This window comes from Eretmochelys imbricata, chromosome 2 (assembly GCF_965152235.1).
Source record: "Eretmochelys imbricata isolate rEreImb1 chromosome 2, rEreImb1.hap1, whole genome shotgun sequence".
In the NCBI taxonomy this organism is placed as follows: Eukaryota; Metazoa; Chordata; order Testudines; family Cheloniidae; genus Eretmochelys; species Eretmochelys imbricata.
The window spans coordinates 67,567,743-67,585,447 of NC_135573.1; the positions used below are offsets into that span (position 1 = coordinate 67,567,743).

General features: G+C 45.3%; 1 protein-coding gene across 1 annotated transcript in view; it reads left to right on the top strand.

The window, feature by feature from the left end:
* Positions 1 to 14,465, top strand: part of SDR16C5 (short chain dehydrogenase/reductase family 16C member 5) — a 29,799-nt gene extending 15,334 nt beyond the window's left edge. Inside the window, exons 3-6 of the mRNA XM_077808994.1 lie at positions 6,580 to 6,679; positions 8,767 to 8,911; positions 13,581 to 13,703; positions 14,336 to 14,465. Coding sequence (XP_077665120.1) covers positions 6,580 to 6,679; positions 8,767 to 8,911; positions 13,581 to 13,703; positions 14,336 to 14,465 — 498 coding nt within the window. The remainder of the gene's footprint in view (positions 1 to 6,579; positions 6,680 to 8,766; positions 8,912 to 13,580; positions 13,704 to 14,335) is intronic.
* Positions 14,466 to 17,705: the final 3,240 nt, after the last annotated feature.

Consider the following 17,705-nt stretch of genomic DNA (forward strand, 5'->3'; position numbering starts at 1 on the left):
ATGCTCTTCAAAACTGTCCTCAAATGGTGAGGAGTTTGGCCTGTGACTTGTCCTTTTTTGATGGCTAGATTGAGGTGCAAGCAATTCAGGTCTCTGTGAGTCTTCTATCCTTTCTCACTCCAATCATATAGCACTGCTACCAAGTTCTTTAATGAAGAAATTGTCCATCACACTCTCCATATTTGGCATGATCTCTGAAGAAGTCAGCTTCCTTTGTTTTCACAGCATTAAACACAGATTCCGCCCCCCACCCCCCAAATACCCGTTAGGAATGACACAGTCACCTCCTGTTAATGCATGTAAAGCAGGAAGTATGTTGCAGAAGTCAGGAGTGTGTGCATCACAAACTGCATGCGCAGGTATGAAGTTACATTTGTCCGATGTGCTGGTAATGGTGCCTGTTTCAATCCACATATTATCCATGTGTTCCATTTTTGGAAAGTAGTGAACAGAAAGGTCCAAAACATCTGTGTCAGGTGACATCATTACTATGGTTCCTTTGACCCTAAGAGATCCAAAAGCTGTATTAAAACATACAGCATGAAGAGCATCCTTGTGTCCGCTTCCTCTTGAGTACTGTACAAACCTTGGGGCTTCTTTGATACCTCTACTTTGCTACTTCACCATTGGAAAAGCCGCCAGCAAGAAGGAGTGTTTGTGTTGTATATGTCTCTACACTCTCAGCTGCATTTTGAACCATACATTCACAGAGGAATTTTACAAGTGACTGCTTACTGGATGCCATGTTTAGAAACTTTTTCCATGGATGTACAGGGCATCCACCAATCACCTGATATTTCTTGCAGCCAACCTTAGATCCTGCCTGGTGCTGTTTTTCTGCAATTTTCACAGGGTTACTGTTGTCATATTGGTCAGACTTTGATTGCAGAACTGGCTTTGTCAAATCCTTTTAGGATCTGCCTCAAGTACTCAGCAGCCAGTTCATCACATGTGTGGAATTTGTCTCCAGCCATCATTTTGTATGACAGCCATAGCATCTCTGTACACTGTAGTTTCTCTGTTGCATGATCTTAGGTCATGGATTTTTTCAGCCTGAGCTTTCAGCTGATGTCCTAATTCAGTTTTGTATGTTATTCTCAGTGGTCTGTCAGCATGCAAGAGGGTCTTAGGCACAGGTCCCACTGAGGGACTAAGAACAGTTGCCATTGAAATATCATCTCTGCATCTTGCTAAGGACAGGGCTCTGCAGAAAATTTCTGGACTGATAGTTGCTGTGATTGTCCTTCCCTTACCAGACTTAAATTTGGTTTTCTTGGTCATGGCAGAAAATGTTTTGATGCCAGATTTCTTGACTGGGCTAAAGAAGCAGCATGTCCCATCAGAATCAAGTGCCCCTCTCACAAATCTCTCCATTTGTTCTTCACCAGCATCTGCTGTTTTCAGTAGAGTCGTATACATCTGATGTTACATATACTCCACTGGGTATGTTGATAAGGGCCTCTGGATGTGATTCAGGGTCAAATGGGTTTGTCATATTGTTGTGGATATGGTGGTGTGATGGAGTGCCTGCCCCGCACTGGCCCTGGGAGGGTTAAAACCAGCCTAGGGAGGCTGAGTGCAAGGCAGCCAAAGGAGTGGCTGCAGGGGAAACAGCTAATTAGGATGGCGACTGCGGACAATAAGGGCGACAGCTGGACTAGCCAATCAGGGCCCAGCTGGCCCATATGAAAGGAAGCTGCAGCCCAGAGTGAGGGAGTCTGCTGCAGGGAGCCCTAGGGAGATAACTGGCTTCCTAAAGGGCTCCTGGCAGGCTGCCAGGACTTATAGGCTTGAGGCCCTGGGAAAAGGGCAAAGGAATTGGAGCCAGAGGCAGGAGCGGAAGGAACTGGGGCTGTGGGGAAATGGTCCAAGGAATAGAGACAGTGAGCTGGAAGGAAGAGGCAGCAGGAAGCTGCTGTTTGCAGGGTTCCTGGGCCAGGGCCTCCCCACTAGATGATGAAGGAGCAGCCCAGCGGTGGACTGCCAAGCCGCTGCGAGGAGCAGCTGGACTATTATTAGAAGAGGCCCCCAGAAGGGGGGGAAACCGGATGGACACATGACCAGAGGGCTGTGCCACGAAGCAGACGCTGAGAGAAAGGAGAGAATGGGTCTGTAGAATAATGCAAGGATGGGAGAGCCACCACCACCCGAGGATGCACCCGCTGGGACTGAGCAAATTCCTGAAACGCCCAGCAGGAGGTGACAGTGTGGTGAGTTACCCCGTGACAGGTGGTAAAGTTGTAACATGCTCTTCACCCCTCTTCAATGCAGAGCAAGGACTTGTTGGTGGACTTTGTTTACTACTTTTGTTATGCCACTTCTTTCTCTCATAGTCTTTGTATATTCATAATATGAAGCTATGTATTGTCATCTCTAATACTGACCTATGCATAAGTCAATTAAAAGGCTAGTTTCTAGAATATTTCAAAGGCTAGTACTACATACATAGACAATTACAAATTAAAACCTTCTACAAGGCAGACTAGGAGCTATGCTGTATGTACAAAAGCTTACTAATGGTGAAGCATTAGGAATTTGCGTACATTTCTATCTATCCATTATGCAGTGCAGGCTATGGACACACAGTCTACTGATACTGGTGCAATATCTTCAATGTGGGAATGACCTGGCCAGCAAATTTTAATCAAAAATACTGCATAGAAGCTTTATAATCACTGGTGAGATGTTTTCACATCACATATTCTTAATTGTCAAAGTATTTCATGTTTGCAAATTGCAAAGTGTTGATATTCACCATTTTTGCCACATGCTAAACAGCTTCATCACTTCTGAAAAAAAAAATTTGCCCATGCAAAACCAATAAAAGTCTTTTATTAAATTGTCGTTTAGTAGGTTTGACCAATAAACGCCACAGTAAGGTGTTGAAATTAACTTAAACAGTAGTCATGTTGCAGTGTTTCTGGAACAGTGCAAAAAAATGACACTTTCTCATTCTGGGTACCATTGTTTCACCTGGCCTGCAGGCTTATGGCACCACTAACCGCTTCAGATCATACCTCATCTAAACGTACTGTGGCAAAGTCAGACCTCACAGCTATAAAAGAGTGGTCCTATTGGGATGCAGGAGATGGGCGGTCGGAAGCCCGCCCACTGCTAAAGCACCTCCCCCCAGCCTAAGGGGAAGTTCCACAGGACCTGGAAACCAAATGATTCTGGGGGACAACTAATGAAAAAACAGGGACAGGACTGAGATCAAAGGGTCAAACGAAGGGAACCGGACGGGGACACCGAGCAGAAAACCTCGCACAGCACCCACTGCTCCTCGAAGGCATCAAGGGAGCCAGCAGACGCCGCCCAGAGGAACTCTGCCCAGATGTGTGAAAGAACAGAGGATCGGAAATAGGCCCTACAGTCATAGGAGACCCCATCGACCAACCTTCTCTCTCTGGTTTTATAGATGGCCATTTTAGCCAGGGCTAGGAGGAGGCTGACCAGGGGGTCCCGTGGCTTTGTGGGGCCACGGATAGGGAGTGCATAGATAAGGAGGTGAGGGGAAAAGTGCAACCAGAAACATAACAAAATATTTTTGAGGAGCCGGAATAGGGGCTGCAACCTGGCGCACTCCAAGTAAACGTGCGCCAGGGTCTCCCTCACGCCGCAGAAGGGACAGGTGTCCGGGACAGGGGTAAACCGCACCAAGTACACGCCTGTGTTCACGGCCCCATGAAGGAGCCGCCAACTGATATCCCCGGCGGGCTTCGGAACCAGGGTGGAATATAAGCTGACCCACCAGGGCTCCTCACCCTCGAGAGGTGGCAGGAAGTCCCGCCACTTTGTGTCAGGGTGGGACACAAGGGTGACGAAGTGAAGGGTGTGGAGTGCGAGCATGTATAGATGTTTTCTTGGCGTAGTCTGGAAAAGAACCTGCTGCAAATCATGCAGCCAGCTCATGTTGAAGGTACAGAGGGGCCAGTTGGGTCCATGGGGTAGGGGCCCGATGAAAAGGTCCAGAGGGCCCGGGGTGGAGGGTGGGTGGGGCGTGCCCTCTCGCAGAACCCAGTTGAGGTAAACCCGAGCAGCAGGTGGTAAAGCGGCCCTCACCTCCTGAAGTATGCACCCGGGAGTATGAGGTCTGGAGAGCCCCATGCACTGAGCAAGCATCAGGGGATCCAGCCAGTCTCCCTGGTTGTGGTCCAGGAGGTCTCTGACTCTGGTGACTTCTGCCAGGACCAACCTCTGGCGCACCGAGGGGGACTCTGCCACCTGCACAGGGAGCTGGGAGTTGTGTAGCAGGGGCTCCACCAGGAGATCTGCTCCCTCGGTGGCCGCCATGGACCTGGTCGCCGAGAACAGTTTCCAGGTCCGGAGCAGCTCCTGGTAGAAGAACAGCAGCCAAGAGAGGATGGAGATAAAGGAGCTGTCAGTCGTATCAGAGCCCTCAGAAGCAGCGCAGGAAGGCGTGCGCCAGTGTGCTCCACGCCGAACTGCCTGCACCATAAAGGAGCCTCTGCAGGGCCTGGAGGCAGAAGACATGGACCTGAGTGCGTAGGCACTTCAGGCCCTGCCCTCCCTCCTCCAGGGGCAGGTGGAGGACCTCTACAGAGACCCAGTGCACTCCTGGCCAAAAGAACTCCAGAATCGCCGTCCGGTGGTTGGCCAGGAAATCCGGGGCCAGGGCGTTGAGCCAGTGCCAGAGCATGAACAGGACCAACTGATTGAGCACCAGCACCCTCCCTCGAAGGGAGAACCACCGGAGTAGTCCTGTCCATTTCCAGAGCCGCTCTGTCACCCTGCCTTCTAAACTATGCCAGTTCTCCAGCGGCTGGCCGGATGCGTGGCAGAAAGGTAAATGCCAAGATCGAGCAGAGGACCCACGCTCCACTGGATGGCCTGAAGCATGGGTGGGAAGGAGCTCGCCTGCCACCCGTCCCCAACCACCAGGCCAGAACTCTTGACCCACTTGACCCGAGCGGAGGAAGCTGCTGAGTAGACGCCCTGGCAAGTCTCCACCCGCACCAAGTCACCCGGGTCTTGGACCATGAGGAGCACGTCGTCGGCGTATGCTGACAGGACCAGCCGCAGCTCCGGCTCTCACAGCACCAACCCCATCAGTCTCCGACGGAGGAGACCAAGGAAGGGCTCGATCACCAGAGCATACAGCTGGCCAGAGAGGGGGCACCCCTGCCATACTCTGTGCCCAAAGCTGACCGGCTCGGTCAGGGTCCAGTTGAGCCTGACCAGACGCTCCGCGGAGGCATATAGCACCTGGAGAAAGCCAACAAACCAGGATCCAAAGCCTAACGCTCACAGAGTGCCCAGAAGATATCCATGATCCACCCTGTCGAACGCATTCTCCTGATCTAAGGACAGGAGGGCGAACGACAGACCATCCCTACACCCAAGCTCCAGAAGATCCCGGACCAGATAGAGGTTATCAAAGATGGTACAGCCCGGGTCGGTGTAGGTCTGGTCTGGGTGAATCACGTCCGTCAGCACGGACCCCAGCCGCAGCGAGATGGCTTTGGCTACGACTTTGTAGTCCATGCTGAGTAGCGAGACAGGACACCAATTCCGTAAGTCACGGAGGTCCCGCTTCTTCGGCAATAAGGCGAGCATGGCTCGCCTGCACGAGAGAGGGTGGAAGGCAGATATATCAGCCCTAGAAGGGTGAAGGCCCTTTTCCCTCTGATCTGAAAAGAAGTTCTTAGCTTAGCTAGAGATGCCTGAACCAGTTAAGGGCCTCTGGTGATCCTTAAAAAAAACCTCTTCTAGTGTGAGGGAGGGATGAGAAGCAAGCTGCAGGCGGACTAGTTGCAGCAGGGAGGCAAGGCTTCTCCTGGGTGGAAGACTGCTCCCCTCCCCATAGGTGAAAGACCCAAGTTAACTTCTGTTTGGGGAAGAACTATCAACGAGAAGTCAGCGTAGTGAGGCAATGCCACGGAGAGGGGGCAGGGAAAGGTATTTCTTTTTGCATTGTGAATTTGGTTTTTTGTTTTGCTCAGGAGAGCTCCTCTGGCCTACCCTGAAGTCCACCTTGTAAATACTGAAAAAAAACCCAAAGTGAGGAATTAAAAACTTGCCAGAGTGGCACTGATTTACACCAGGCCCCCACAGCCAGAGGGAGAAACACCAAGCCAGCTAAAGTGAAAGGTGTCTTGCCATAGTACATAAAATAAGTTTTCAAATGATGTGTAATGTGGGCCTGTTTAAGGTAGATACATTAAACTCCAAAAATATGGCCCTTTTTGAGAATTGCTGCATGGCTAACAGGCCTTCTCTGCCTGCGATTACCATCCTTTTGCCTCTGTCTGCCTGACAAGTTGGCTTCTAGCTCCCCCTAGTGGATCACTATGACTGGAGAAACCTAATTTAAAACACTCAGTGAGTCTTGCAAAGTCAAACCGGAAGGAAACACTAAGCGGATGAAATAAGAATAATCTCTGCGCTGACAAATCTCCATGATTTTAGGGGAAAGCTTACTCCTTGAAAAGTCCTTATCTTATATCTCCTAGTTTCAAAAATGAAGCTTTGAAAAGTAATTGAAGTTGTAAAACCTAATTATAGAATGAACTAATTTTAACTGATACCTAATTGTGTGGTTTCTTATGTGTTCCATAGACTTGCAAAGCCTTCCTTCCAGCTATGATTGCCTGTAACCGTGGACACTTGGTTAGTATCTCAAGTGGAACTGGACTTATTGGTGCCAATAAACTGACAGGTTAGTGTGCTGTAGAGCTATTCTGAATTAATGTAAATGTATACTCAGAGTTAACCATTTTACTTCTGAAATCTCATCCAGCTTTTTAAAGGAACGTTGTCTTAATCTATTATGCAAAGATAGTATAAACTCATGAAAAACCTGCAAGTATTTGTAAAAATTATGAGCAGACTGAAGGAGAGAACTATGATGATTATACCTGTTTAGCATAGACAAGCCCCCTGCAGGCGTCACGGACTGGAAAGAGCAGTATGCACCATAGCAAACAGATAATTCAATTATCACAGGGGACACAGCAGTGATCCCTTCAGGAACATTGCCTAATATTTCCCATTATCATTTTTTCTGACATTTTGCAAAGAGCTCTGTTGCCTTCATGGTTTGCAACTAGAACTTTATATTTAGTAGGGGGATGGTCCTGGTGTCATACAGGTGCCTTTTATGATCCCCGTGAAAATCCATTCTGATTCAATGAGTTATAAGCTGTTAAAATTCTCCATTTTCCTTTTGTGTTTTTCTCAGTAGAGCTTGCTATTAAAATTTCTGAACAAACCATCCACATGTTGTATGCTTCCCAACCTCTCACTTCTGCATTCCACACAGACAAAATGGATCATCCAGCTTGTCATATTTCCTCTCAAAATACCATTGTGCTAGCAGCCAGGATATTAGGAGCATGTCTTGCTTCTTCTACTGATTGGTGTTAATAATTCTGTATTCTTCCCAACTTCTATTAGGCAAGACCACATACTCCACTGAGAATCTGAGAATGTAATTATGTCTTTAACATGACAGTCCTAACTCTCAGCCACTTAGTTACACTTCCTGTCAGCATATCTGAGTAGTTAGATTTGGCAGAATCTTTCTGTCTATAAAATGGGGCTACTCCTGCACATGTAACACACTGTTTCAAAGAATAAGACTACACCCGCTGTCATTTATTAAAATTAGTCTTCTAGCACAAGTGGAGGGAAAGGAATATTACACTTGTGTATAATATAATATTTCTCCTTTTTATTCTTTAAAAAAAACTTGTTAAAAGAATGTTGTTAAAGTTGAAAAGACAAACACCAAAAGTTAGGAAAAGCCTGTATTAAGGATGTTTGTGGAACCTTAATGACATCCACATTGCAAGCCTGGGCAATAGATGGATGATGGAGCTGCCATTGGTAATGGAGGAAGATGACATGGGGAGGGATTAGTAGGAAAGATGAGAATTTCAGTTTTGGAAAGATCAAGTTTGACATGCAGAAGGACATCCAAGAGAAGATGTCTAAGACAACTAGAGCCACAAGACTGGACAAGAGTTAGTTAGATTTGAGAGTTCTTGCTACCAGAGGTTAATAATAATGGGAGTCTTGGGAGCAGATGAGTTTGCTGAGGATATATCCAGGGAAGAGAAGGAATTGGACATGAAAGAATTTAGGATGAAGAGACACCAAAGGAGATTCTGAGGGAGTAATGGGTGAGCTAGGGGAAGAATACACTAATGAGAACTTGGAAGAGAAAAAGTGTGGTTTGTTGGATGAAGAGTCTGAAGGGAATCCTCTTTTTTAAAGGCAGCATTGAGAAGGTAGTGCCTTTAGAGTTTAGCAAAGGAAATAGTTTCTGTTCCAGTGTAAGCTTCTTGGGGTAGTACTGGATCCAGGTGTTCTGAAACTAATAGGATGTTTGGTCTGTTATTTGCATGTAAATATCCAGGATGCTCTTTCCATGCATACCAGTGCTGTACCTGAGCTCCAGTAACAAACTGAAATGTTTCAATATCTCAGCGACTCTTGTCAGAGTATGTTGTCAGATTATAAGTCTTATGCCGTGAAAAACTAATGATCCAGTTGTGAAAACCTTATTCATGCTAGTGAGCTCTTTCTTTTATGAATAGATCCATTGAACTCACATCAATAAATGCTCACCAACATGAGTAAGGGTTGCACAACTGGGCCCTTTGACAAAATAGAAAGTAGCGTAACATAACTCATTATCATCAAAGTTTAAGTATTTTATTCTAAAAATTTAAATTCAGGCAGTAACCCTTGCTATGATGCTAATGATGTGTTTTGAATATTCCTTTTTTCTTCTCTTTACAGATTATAGTGCAAGTAAATTTGCAATAATTGGCTTTCTGGAGTCATTAGCTTTTGAGTTACAGGCTGCAGGAAAGAAAGGCATTAAAACCACCATCGTCTGTCCTTCTTTCGTAAATACAGAATTATCCACGGGTATTCGTGTCTCGTAAGTAAAACTTTTTATATTTTGCATATTAAGCAATTGCATGTGGAATACTAAAAATGGTTGGCTTTAGATCTAGCATTTGTCACCATTCAGGGCAACTGCCCTCTCAGTGGTCTAATTCTCCCTCAGTGGTCCAGCCAAGGGCACCCACTCTCATGCTTCCAGCTCCCCAGCTGTTGTATTTCTTGTGTGGAGATCCACATAGCTCTCTCTTCTGACCAAGGTATTTCCAAGCAGCACAGTTCCCTGCCTTCACTCTGTTATTCCCAGCACAGACAAGTTGCCCGAGGACACCTGTTCGTTTTCTCTTCAGAGACAGTTAACAGGTATAATTGCTACAGTAATAAGGTACCACACAGCACTTCCTGTGCATGCCTACTTTATTCTTAAGGTAAAACACTACAGAGAAAACACATTAAAATCAATACAGAACCTAGACGCATGCTAATAAGCTTACCAAATAATTCCCCCTGCTCCCCAATCCTAACATGGGCTCTGGCAGCAGCAGTCCTTCAACACCACATCCAGAGGTTTCCTTTGTGATCACAAGTTCATCACAGCTTGAGTTCAGAACAAGCACAGTTTTATGGGGCCTCAGTTTGCCCAGTCCTTCCAACCCCACCCTAAAGACTGGGGGCCTTCGTGGACCAGAGGTTCTGTCAATTTGTTGGCTCAGGCCCGAGCCAGTTGAAAACCAAGTTATTTATCCAAAAACCTTTTCTTTGTCTGTTGGTCCCTGGATAATCCATTTTGAACTAGTACATGTGAGCCTCTCAAGGGGAGTGGCTTCTCTGAAAATGTTATAGCCTGAGTGCATTTGCCTTATCAGCCCATGCTGTTCTCCTATTTACTCTTCCTATGGAAATACATACAATGCTACAATAACACATACACAATTGCATTTTTAATATAATGGACCCCAAAAGTATTAACGTAATTCAATATGATTTAAATTAATTCAATGAAATTCATTCAGGACATTGCAGGAAATTGTCAGTCTGTCACAGCGTGTATGAAAATATAATTAGTAAACAGTAGAAATCATTTTTTCAGTCTCCAGCCATTTTAAAGTTGGCTTTGTTTTTTAATACCATTTGTATGGCTTATAAGTGCACAAAGCCATGAATAATGAATCCACTTAAGCACACATAACCAGTAACTGATACGAGCACAGATGGCACAGAAATCTTACTGGCTGTGGACTCTTACTCAGAAATGCATTTCTTCAGCATGTGTGTGGTCCAGCTGACTTACCTGTAAAGAAGAGGGACATTGAGGTGCAGCACTAAGTGCATGAACCAAAGCCCAGTGACTTAAACTGGCTTTGGATAATGCCTGAACTGGACACTTCTTTCAGGCAGGTGAAAATTAGGCATGGTAGTGTGTTGATAACCGAAGGCTTGTCTACACAAGAAGTTAAGCTGAATTTAAAGTGCATTAGTTAAAGTGAATTATACCCATAGGTGGATGCTCTAATTAAGAAGTAAAGTGGCCTTTGTTCATTTCAGCTTATTTCACTTTTGCATGTGCCTGAGAAATGCAGAACACTAAACCTCGGTCTACACTTAAAACTGGTACTGGCCTAGCCATGTTAGTGAGAGGTGTGAAAAAGACACCTCTGGCAACGTAGCTCTGCCAATAAAACCCACAGTGTAAACACAGCTATGCCAACAGAAGAGTGCTTCTGTTGACAAAGCTAATGACGTTCAGGGAGGACGTTTTCCAATGCTGACAGAAAAATTCCTGTCAATGTACGTTGTGTCTACACTAGGGGGTTATGCTGGCATAGGCTCTTTAGCATAAACAAAGCCTTAGTGCCTGAACTCATGCCCAAACTTATATAGGAGTATGCAGGAAGACGAAGGGGGAATGTTGCATATAGAAGGGGAAGCTGAGTCTGTTCTAGGATATGGAGTAACCCATAGATGGCTCTGGGAAGTCTGCCATAAGTCAGAGCAGTCCTGGAGCTGTTCTAATTTACATCAGAGGCCATTCCAGCCCTCAGAGCAGCTCAAAATGTGAGAAATACACAGGTGGTTTAAAGCCAGCTTTGCCTCCCATCCTCCTGAGCTATGCCTTAGTGCTGCTTCTCTGGAAGGCGAAACACAGAACTTAGTCAAATTTATTTGAGTCACCCCTTAAAACATCTGTAATGGTCACTGAAGTCAAACATGTACTGGTTTATGATGTTCCTACACTAGAGAATATTGGCCTTGCAATCACTTTTCCAGCCCCCTAGCCACCTGTAACACATCATATGGCCACATACAATCGCTACCAATGGTGCACAGGTGCTCACACTATCATTGTGATTGCTCTTCCTCTGAGCAAGACTGACAACTATGTCATCCACCCTAATGGCACTGCACCATTGCAGTGCCAATGTAGACAAAAGCTCTGGTCTAGCAGCTTCAAGCAATGCAATTGTTCTTGGTTTTTCTGTGCACTACCACAATGGCTCTGCTCATCAGTCAGTAACCATTCGGACAGTTCAGTGTGCTGTCTGCATGCAGACCTAAGCAGCTGAAGTAGTACTTGGCAGGTCTGGGGCTCTGCCCAGTGTCCCCTCCAGGGCTCTCTTCCCAGCCCCCAGAGTAAAGAAGGATGCTGTCACAGGGTAACTGACCCCTGCAGGCTAAGTTGGTCCAACTTCCCGGTGTCAGAGCAGCTGTGGCCAGTAAAGCCAAAAAAAGGGGGTGCGGCTACACCTGGGCCTCTAAAGGCTGTCAGAGGACAGGAGGAGGGGGAGTAACTAGGAGAGAGGAACCACAGTGGAGTGAAGCTAACTCCTGTGGTAGCGGCCAGCTGCCCAGAAAGGATGCCCTGGAGCCGAGCTGCTGTTCCAGAAGAACAGAAGAGCTGGCTGAGAGCAATGCTAGTGAACAAGGAGTGGCTGAGAAGGGAGCTGGCTGGGACTGGGAAGCTGCAAGGAGGGGGATTACCAAAGACCCTGGGAGGGGAGCCCATGAAACCGTAGGGGATAAGGTGAGCGGTTTGACTTGTTTTTGTTTGTTTTACTTGCTTACGTTTGGACAATATACCTACTTCAAGGAGACTGGGCATGGCAGTGTATGCTTGGAAACTAGGGGAAAGCCCTGCCATGTCAGACACACAAACATTCCAGCAAGACCCTAGGTGGAGAGCTTCCCCATCATATTTGCAAGAGTGATGGCTCAGCAGGGTTTAGTCCCTGCCTCTGATGAAGCAGATAACTTGAAATCATCCACTGGAACAAATGAAAAATGTACAGGTCCGAATGTATGGTATATGCAATAGATAGATATAATTATGTAAGTGCCTAAGACTTGGTCTACACTTAAACTATATCAGCGTAGCTACATCAGTCACAGCTGGGGGGGGAAAAAATACACCCTGGACTGACACAGCTATGCCAACAAAACCACCAGAGTAGATGCAGCTATGTCAACAGCAGAGTGTTCTCTCAATGTAGCTACTGTTGTTTATGGAGGTGGTGTTCCTACACTGACTGAAAAACTCCTTCTCTCGGTGTTGGCTGTGTCTATGCTAGAGGGCTATGCCGACATAGCTATGCTGGCATACGATCCATAATGTAGACATAGTCTAATAATACCAGACACTGTGGGGTAGGTACAATTCACAAACCTTGTAATCCTGTGTGTGGACTCCATGCACTGTGTGCACTCAAACGCGGATGACTAGCTTGGATTTGGTAGCAAGATAGAGAGCCTTGCCTTATAGGTCACTATTTCAGATTCCATCTCAAAGTGACCCACATCAATTCAGTGGCCTACTTGAAATAAAATTTTCCTCTTGAATCAGCCTGTAGTGGACACCTGCTGGCATTACAAACTGCCCTCACTCAGGCAGGCAAGAAGCGTTGTTGGCAGATGAGGTGCTGAGGAAGTTATGCTACAGATAGTACTTAGATAAGACCAAATGAAAATCAGATCATAAAAGGCAACCAGTCTGATGTAGGGCCAAATTTTGTCACCTCTTTGTGTGCATGTGAGTGCATAAATTGCCCACACAGCTGCCCAGAGTTTATGGGTGCATTTGCACATACAGAGATCTGACAACTTAGCCACAAAAGAGCATTATTTGGTAAACATTTAACATGTAAACTATGGGTAAGACTCCCATTGACTTCAGTGGGCTCCAGCACGGGCCCTGTATGAATGCTATTTATTAGGTAAAATTTCACAGTTTTCGACAGTTTTTACTAATTATTTTACTTACAGGGGGACTCTAAAGCTAGATCTGCACTACAGGTGCTACAGCAGCAGAGCTATGGTGCTGCAGCTGTGCGGCTTTAGCTCCTTAGTGTAGGTGCTTCCTACAGCAATGGAAAGGGGTTTTCCATCACCAGTTAATCCACCGCTCTGAGAAGCAGTAACTAGGTCAATGCAAGCCCTATGGAAGGTCCGTATAGATCATCTACACTGGGGGTTAGGCCAGCTTACCTATGTTGCTCAGGGGTGCGAATCTTTCGCACTCCTGAGTGATGTAACTAGGTCAAAAATGTTAAGTGAAAACCTGGCCTAAGAATGGAGGATCTTTACTTTTTTTGCAAGAAGCAAAACTTTCCATTTGAAGTGGGAGGAAGAAGGGAAATTATCAGTTTTGATGTAAGTGATTCCAGGAGTAAAGTTTTACAGTTTTATAATAACTACATGTCCTATTTTACCAGGAGGCCACTTTTACTTCCTATTTTGGATGTAGAGTATGCAGGCAGGAAGATCGTGGATGCAATTCGAGAGGAGAAGTTTTATGTGTTCATGCCTCTGACCAATTGCCTTTCTTCTTTGAAAAAGTAAGAATGGGACTTCTTTCCCCTCCCCCACCCCCCAAATACCTGGTAGCTAAACAGAATGCAAAGCTAGTAAAAATGTGCAATAAGATATGATGCTGGGCTATCAATTTTCAGACTAGTTACCTACAGAACTATGAAGAAGGGGTGGTTTCAACTACTGCCTCCAACACACTTCTCAGATAAATATATACACAAGTAAAAGTTATTTCAAGGATTTTCACAAATTATAAGACAGTGTGATCTGCAGGAAGGCACTTGGGGCCATAAGTCAGGAACTCCCAAGTTCTAAAATTGCCTCTGACTAGCTCTGTGCTCTTGGTCAAATGGCTTAATCTCTCTCTTCTGTTTCCTCATCTGTAAACTTGGATTGTTAAATGTGGTGTGAAGACTAATGTTGGAAATGTAAAGTATTATATCATGGAAACATAGGGCTGGAAGGGACCTCAAGAGGTCATCTATACCATCCACCCATGCTGAGGCAGGACCAAGTATACCTAGACCATCCCTGACAGATATTTGATTTTATGTTTATATGTAGTATTAATTTATTATTTCCTTGTTAGTTAGAATTAGTGGGTGGATAGTTAAAAAATACTATCAAGACTAACTAGAAATGCTGTTTGTCTCCTCAGCTTTGTACCTAAGAAAGTGCTACTCCTTGCTGTAGAGTATGCTGGTATTTTCAACAATCTGGACGGTGTCAGAGACCGGAAGAGAAGGGACCAAAAGCACACTGCTCTGAAGATGTCAGATACCAGCTAATCAAAATTCATGTTTAACAGTTAATGGACATAATGGGTTATTTCTTCAGGTTTATTTCTTCCTTAGATCAATTCTCTTCTATATGATACTTTAGGTGTTTAAAGATGTCATACTTGTTCTGATAGCTGTCTGTTACTCAGTATTTTTTATCCTCAACTGTTCTCTCTTCTTTCCATCAGTACAGGCATATTCTCCACTCAACATATGTACGTAATTCATTAAAGCAAATAAAAGTTAATGTAGTGACCTGTCTCAGTACCATAGGTAATGGGTATCGAGGTCACAAATTAACATAGCTGTTACTTTTATGGGCTCTCACAGCGAAGAGATTGTGAGATTTAATGGACATGGAGAGATTGACCCAATCTCATATTGTTAAAGGTAGTTCCTCCAGGACAATAATTGGGGCTGAACAGAAAAAGTTGCATTGCCACTGCCTTTACTTCTTAGTTCTGCAAAATATTTCACTTCCATGCATAGGCAGTAATTTGAAATGTTGTATCTGTGTATCTAAGGCAGTGTTTCCCCAAAGTGAGGGACATGTCCAAGGAGGACAATAAAGCACTAGTTTTGAGGGGTTCATACAGACCTTTCAAATGTTCTTCAGAGTCTGTGCTTTCATTTAGAACGAAATGAAGTCTCTAGCTATTATACTGCAAAGAAAACTGTTAAAATCTGGAGTGCAACCAAAGGAAAGTTGTCTGTCCAAGCTTACAGAGACCTTGAAACAATAGCACTGAAGTGTGAACTGCTCCATGCATTTCAATGGGTGCTAACTCAGATGTTGCTAATAATGCTTTAAATGTCAATGTTACTAACTATCTCACTGCTTGTCAAAATACTTATGAAAAGAGAGGAAGTATCATAGGGCAGTGGCTCTCAACCTTTCCAGACAACTGAACCCTTTTCAGGAGTCTGATTTGTCTTACATACTCCCAAGTTTCATCTCATTTAAGAAGTACTTGGTTACAAAATCAGACATAAAAATACAAAAGTGTCACATCACACTATTACTGAAAAATTGCTTTTTTAACCATATAATTATAAAATAAATCAGCTGGAATATAAATATTGTACTTATAGTACAGTGTATACTCTATAGTGTATAGAGCAGTATAAACAAGTCTGTATGAAATTTTAGTTTGTATTGACTTTGCTAGTGCTTTTTATGTAGCCTGTTGTAAAACTAGGCCAATATTTAGATGAGTTTATGTACCCCCTGGAAGACCTCTGCGAAGCCCTAGAGGTACACATGCCCCTGGTTGAGAACCATGGGTGAAGATCTACCCCAGTATTTCCCGAAGTAGGGGAATGGGCATGAAGGGCTAGCTCAGGAGGGACATGCAGAAGACACATCAATTAAAACTAATAGGCCTTTAATAACACATGGTGTAGCTGTGGAAGGCATAATTGGTTTCATTTCCTGAAGGGGGAACTTACCTTTCAGAAGTTTGGGAAATATTGATCCAAGGTGTAGAGTGTAGATTCCTTGTGTATGCCGATGACACAGCCTAGTGATTTTGTATAAGCATAAAAAGGCAAAATTTGTGGTGTTGTGGTAATCTTGATTCTTTAAATTGCTGGGGCTTTTAGTATAATTTCAAACAATGTTACATTAATTTTTTCATAATCTTCTTGTAAGGAAAGAGGTGTAACCCTTCTGCCCGTCAGAGTTGGCAGCAACAAGGGCCGGGTTCAATATCTAGGGGATCCATTCCAATAACACAATGCAAACCGGCTCGAGCCCCCACCCAGTGACCTGGGACAAATATATACCACCCCCGCTGGGCGCGTCCAAGAGGCAATACTTCCCCTCTCGCAAGCACATAGTCTGAGTGTAGCAAAAAGCCTTTTAATAACAGAGAGAAACAATGTGGCATTATGTTGGGGAAACACCAACAGGATTCATAACACAACCCATGAGCAAAAAAAACCCACCCCAAGCAAATTGGGGCATGCCCCTTTCCCTTTGGTTCTTGAGTCCAGCAACCCCAAATCACCCAAAGTCCCAAAAGTCCAATGTCCCAAAAGTCTCTGTCCCTGGTCAGGGCAGCCCCAGAGTTCAAAAGTTTATCTGCGGGGCTTTACCTCCCAATATGGGTGGAGATGGGACGGGGGTAAGAGGCACCTTACATGATCTGAAGCTGACCGCCCCACAGCTCCATAGGCCTTCGCTCCACTCCGCCAGCTGCCCCACGAACTCCTTCGCTCAGCTCAGCTCCACTCCACAGCCCACAAGCAGCTCCCGCCGTCCCACGAACTGCTCCACCAGCTGGTCCACAAACTGCTCCGCGTCCCACCAGCAGCTCCCGCCGGCCTATGAACTGCTCCACCAGCCTGTCCACAAGGCACTCCAGCCGTCCCGCAAACTGCTCCACAATATATCTTCAGGCTCCCTCACTACTTAACACAACGCTCAGTGATTTCAGCTCTTAGTCAGTTCAGCTCTTTGGTGAATTCAGCTTGTAGTAGGGGAGCCTCAGCCCTGGTGCACTATTAGCCCAAAGTGAGCTCAGCAGCCTATAACTAGACTCCTAATGGAATCAAAATTAGCTCTGATATTCCACGGTGGAGAGAGGAGGAAGTGCAAGTAGCATGTAAGGCCCTCACCAAGGGGCCCATGCCACCAAGTATCAATACTTGTCCCCAGCCTCTCTCAATTCACAGAGTTTTGGAACCCATGACCCTTGCCTAGCGAGTGCCACTTAGTTGATGGTGAGTCCCTCCATCATAACAAAAGGCCAAGTACAGTTCCAAGCACAGTTTCCATAATCAGGGTAATAACAATTTATTCTTCCTGCCCCAATAACAGAGACACTGAGGATCCCACAGCAGCCAAAGTGACCGTTTGGGCAGCTATGGCCTCATTCTAGGCAGGGTGGGTGAGCCTATGCAAATGAGATCGGCCCCTGAAGTTCTTTTCCACAACTTGCCACACCTCACCACCAGATGTCAGGGTGGAGCTCATCCTGACACTGCTTACAGAGGTACTAAACAGTTTAAATGAACAGCGTTTCAACCAGCAAGAATTGTAGAGAGCCAAGTATAACAAATATCTTCACAATAGCATCACTACCACCATTTTTTAAAAAAACCTGAAAATCTTTATTCTCAATGGCCCTGGGCAGCAAGTTTTACTATTTAAACAGTTGACAGGATAACGCTTACATGGGGAAAAACAAACAGTTAATGCATCTGGGCGTGACGGATCATAGAGGCTGTGAAACAGAACACTGGTTA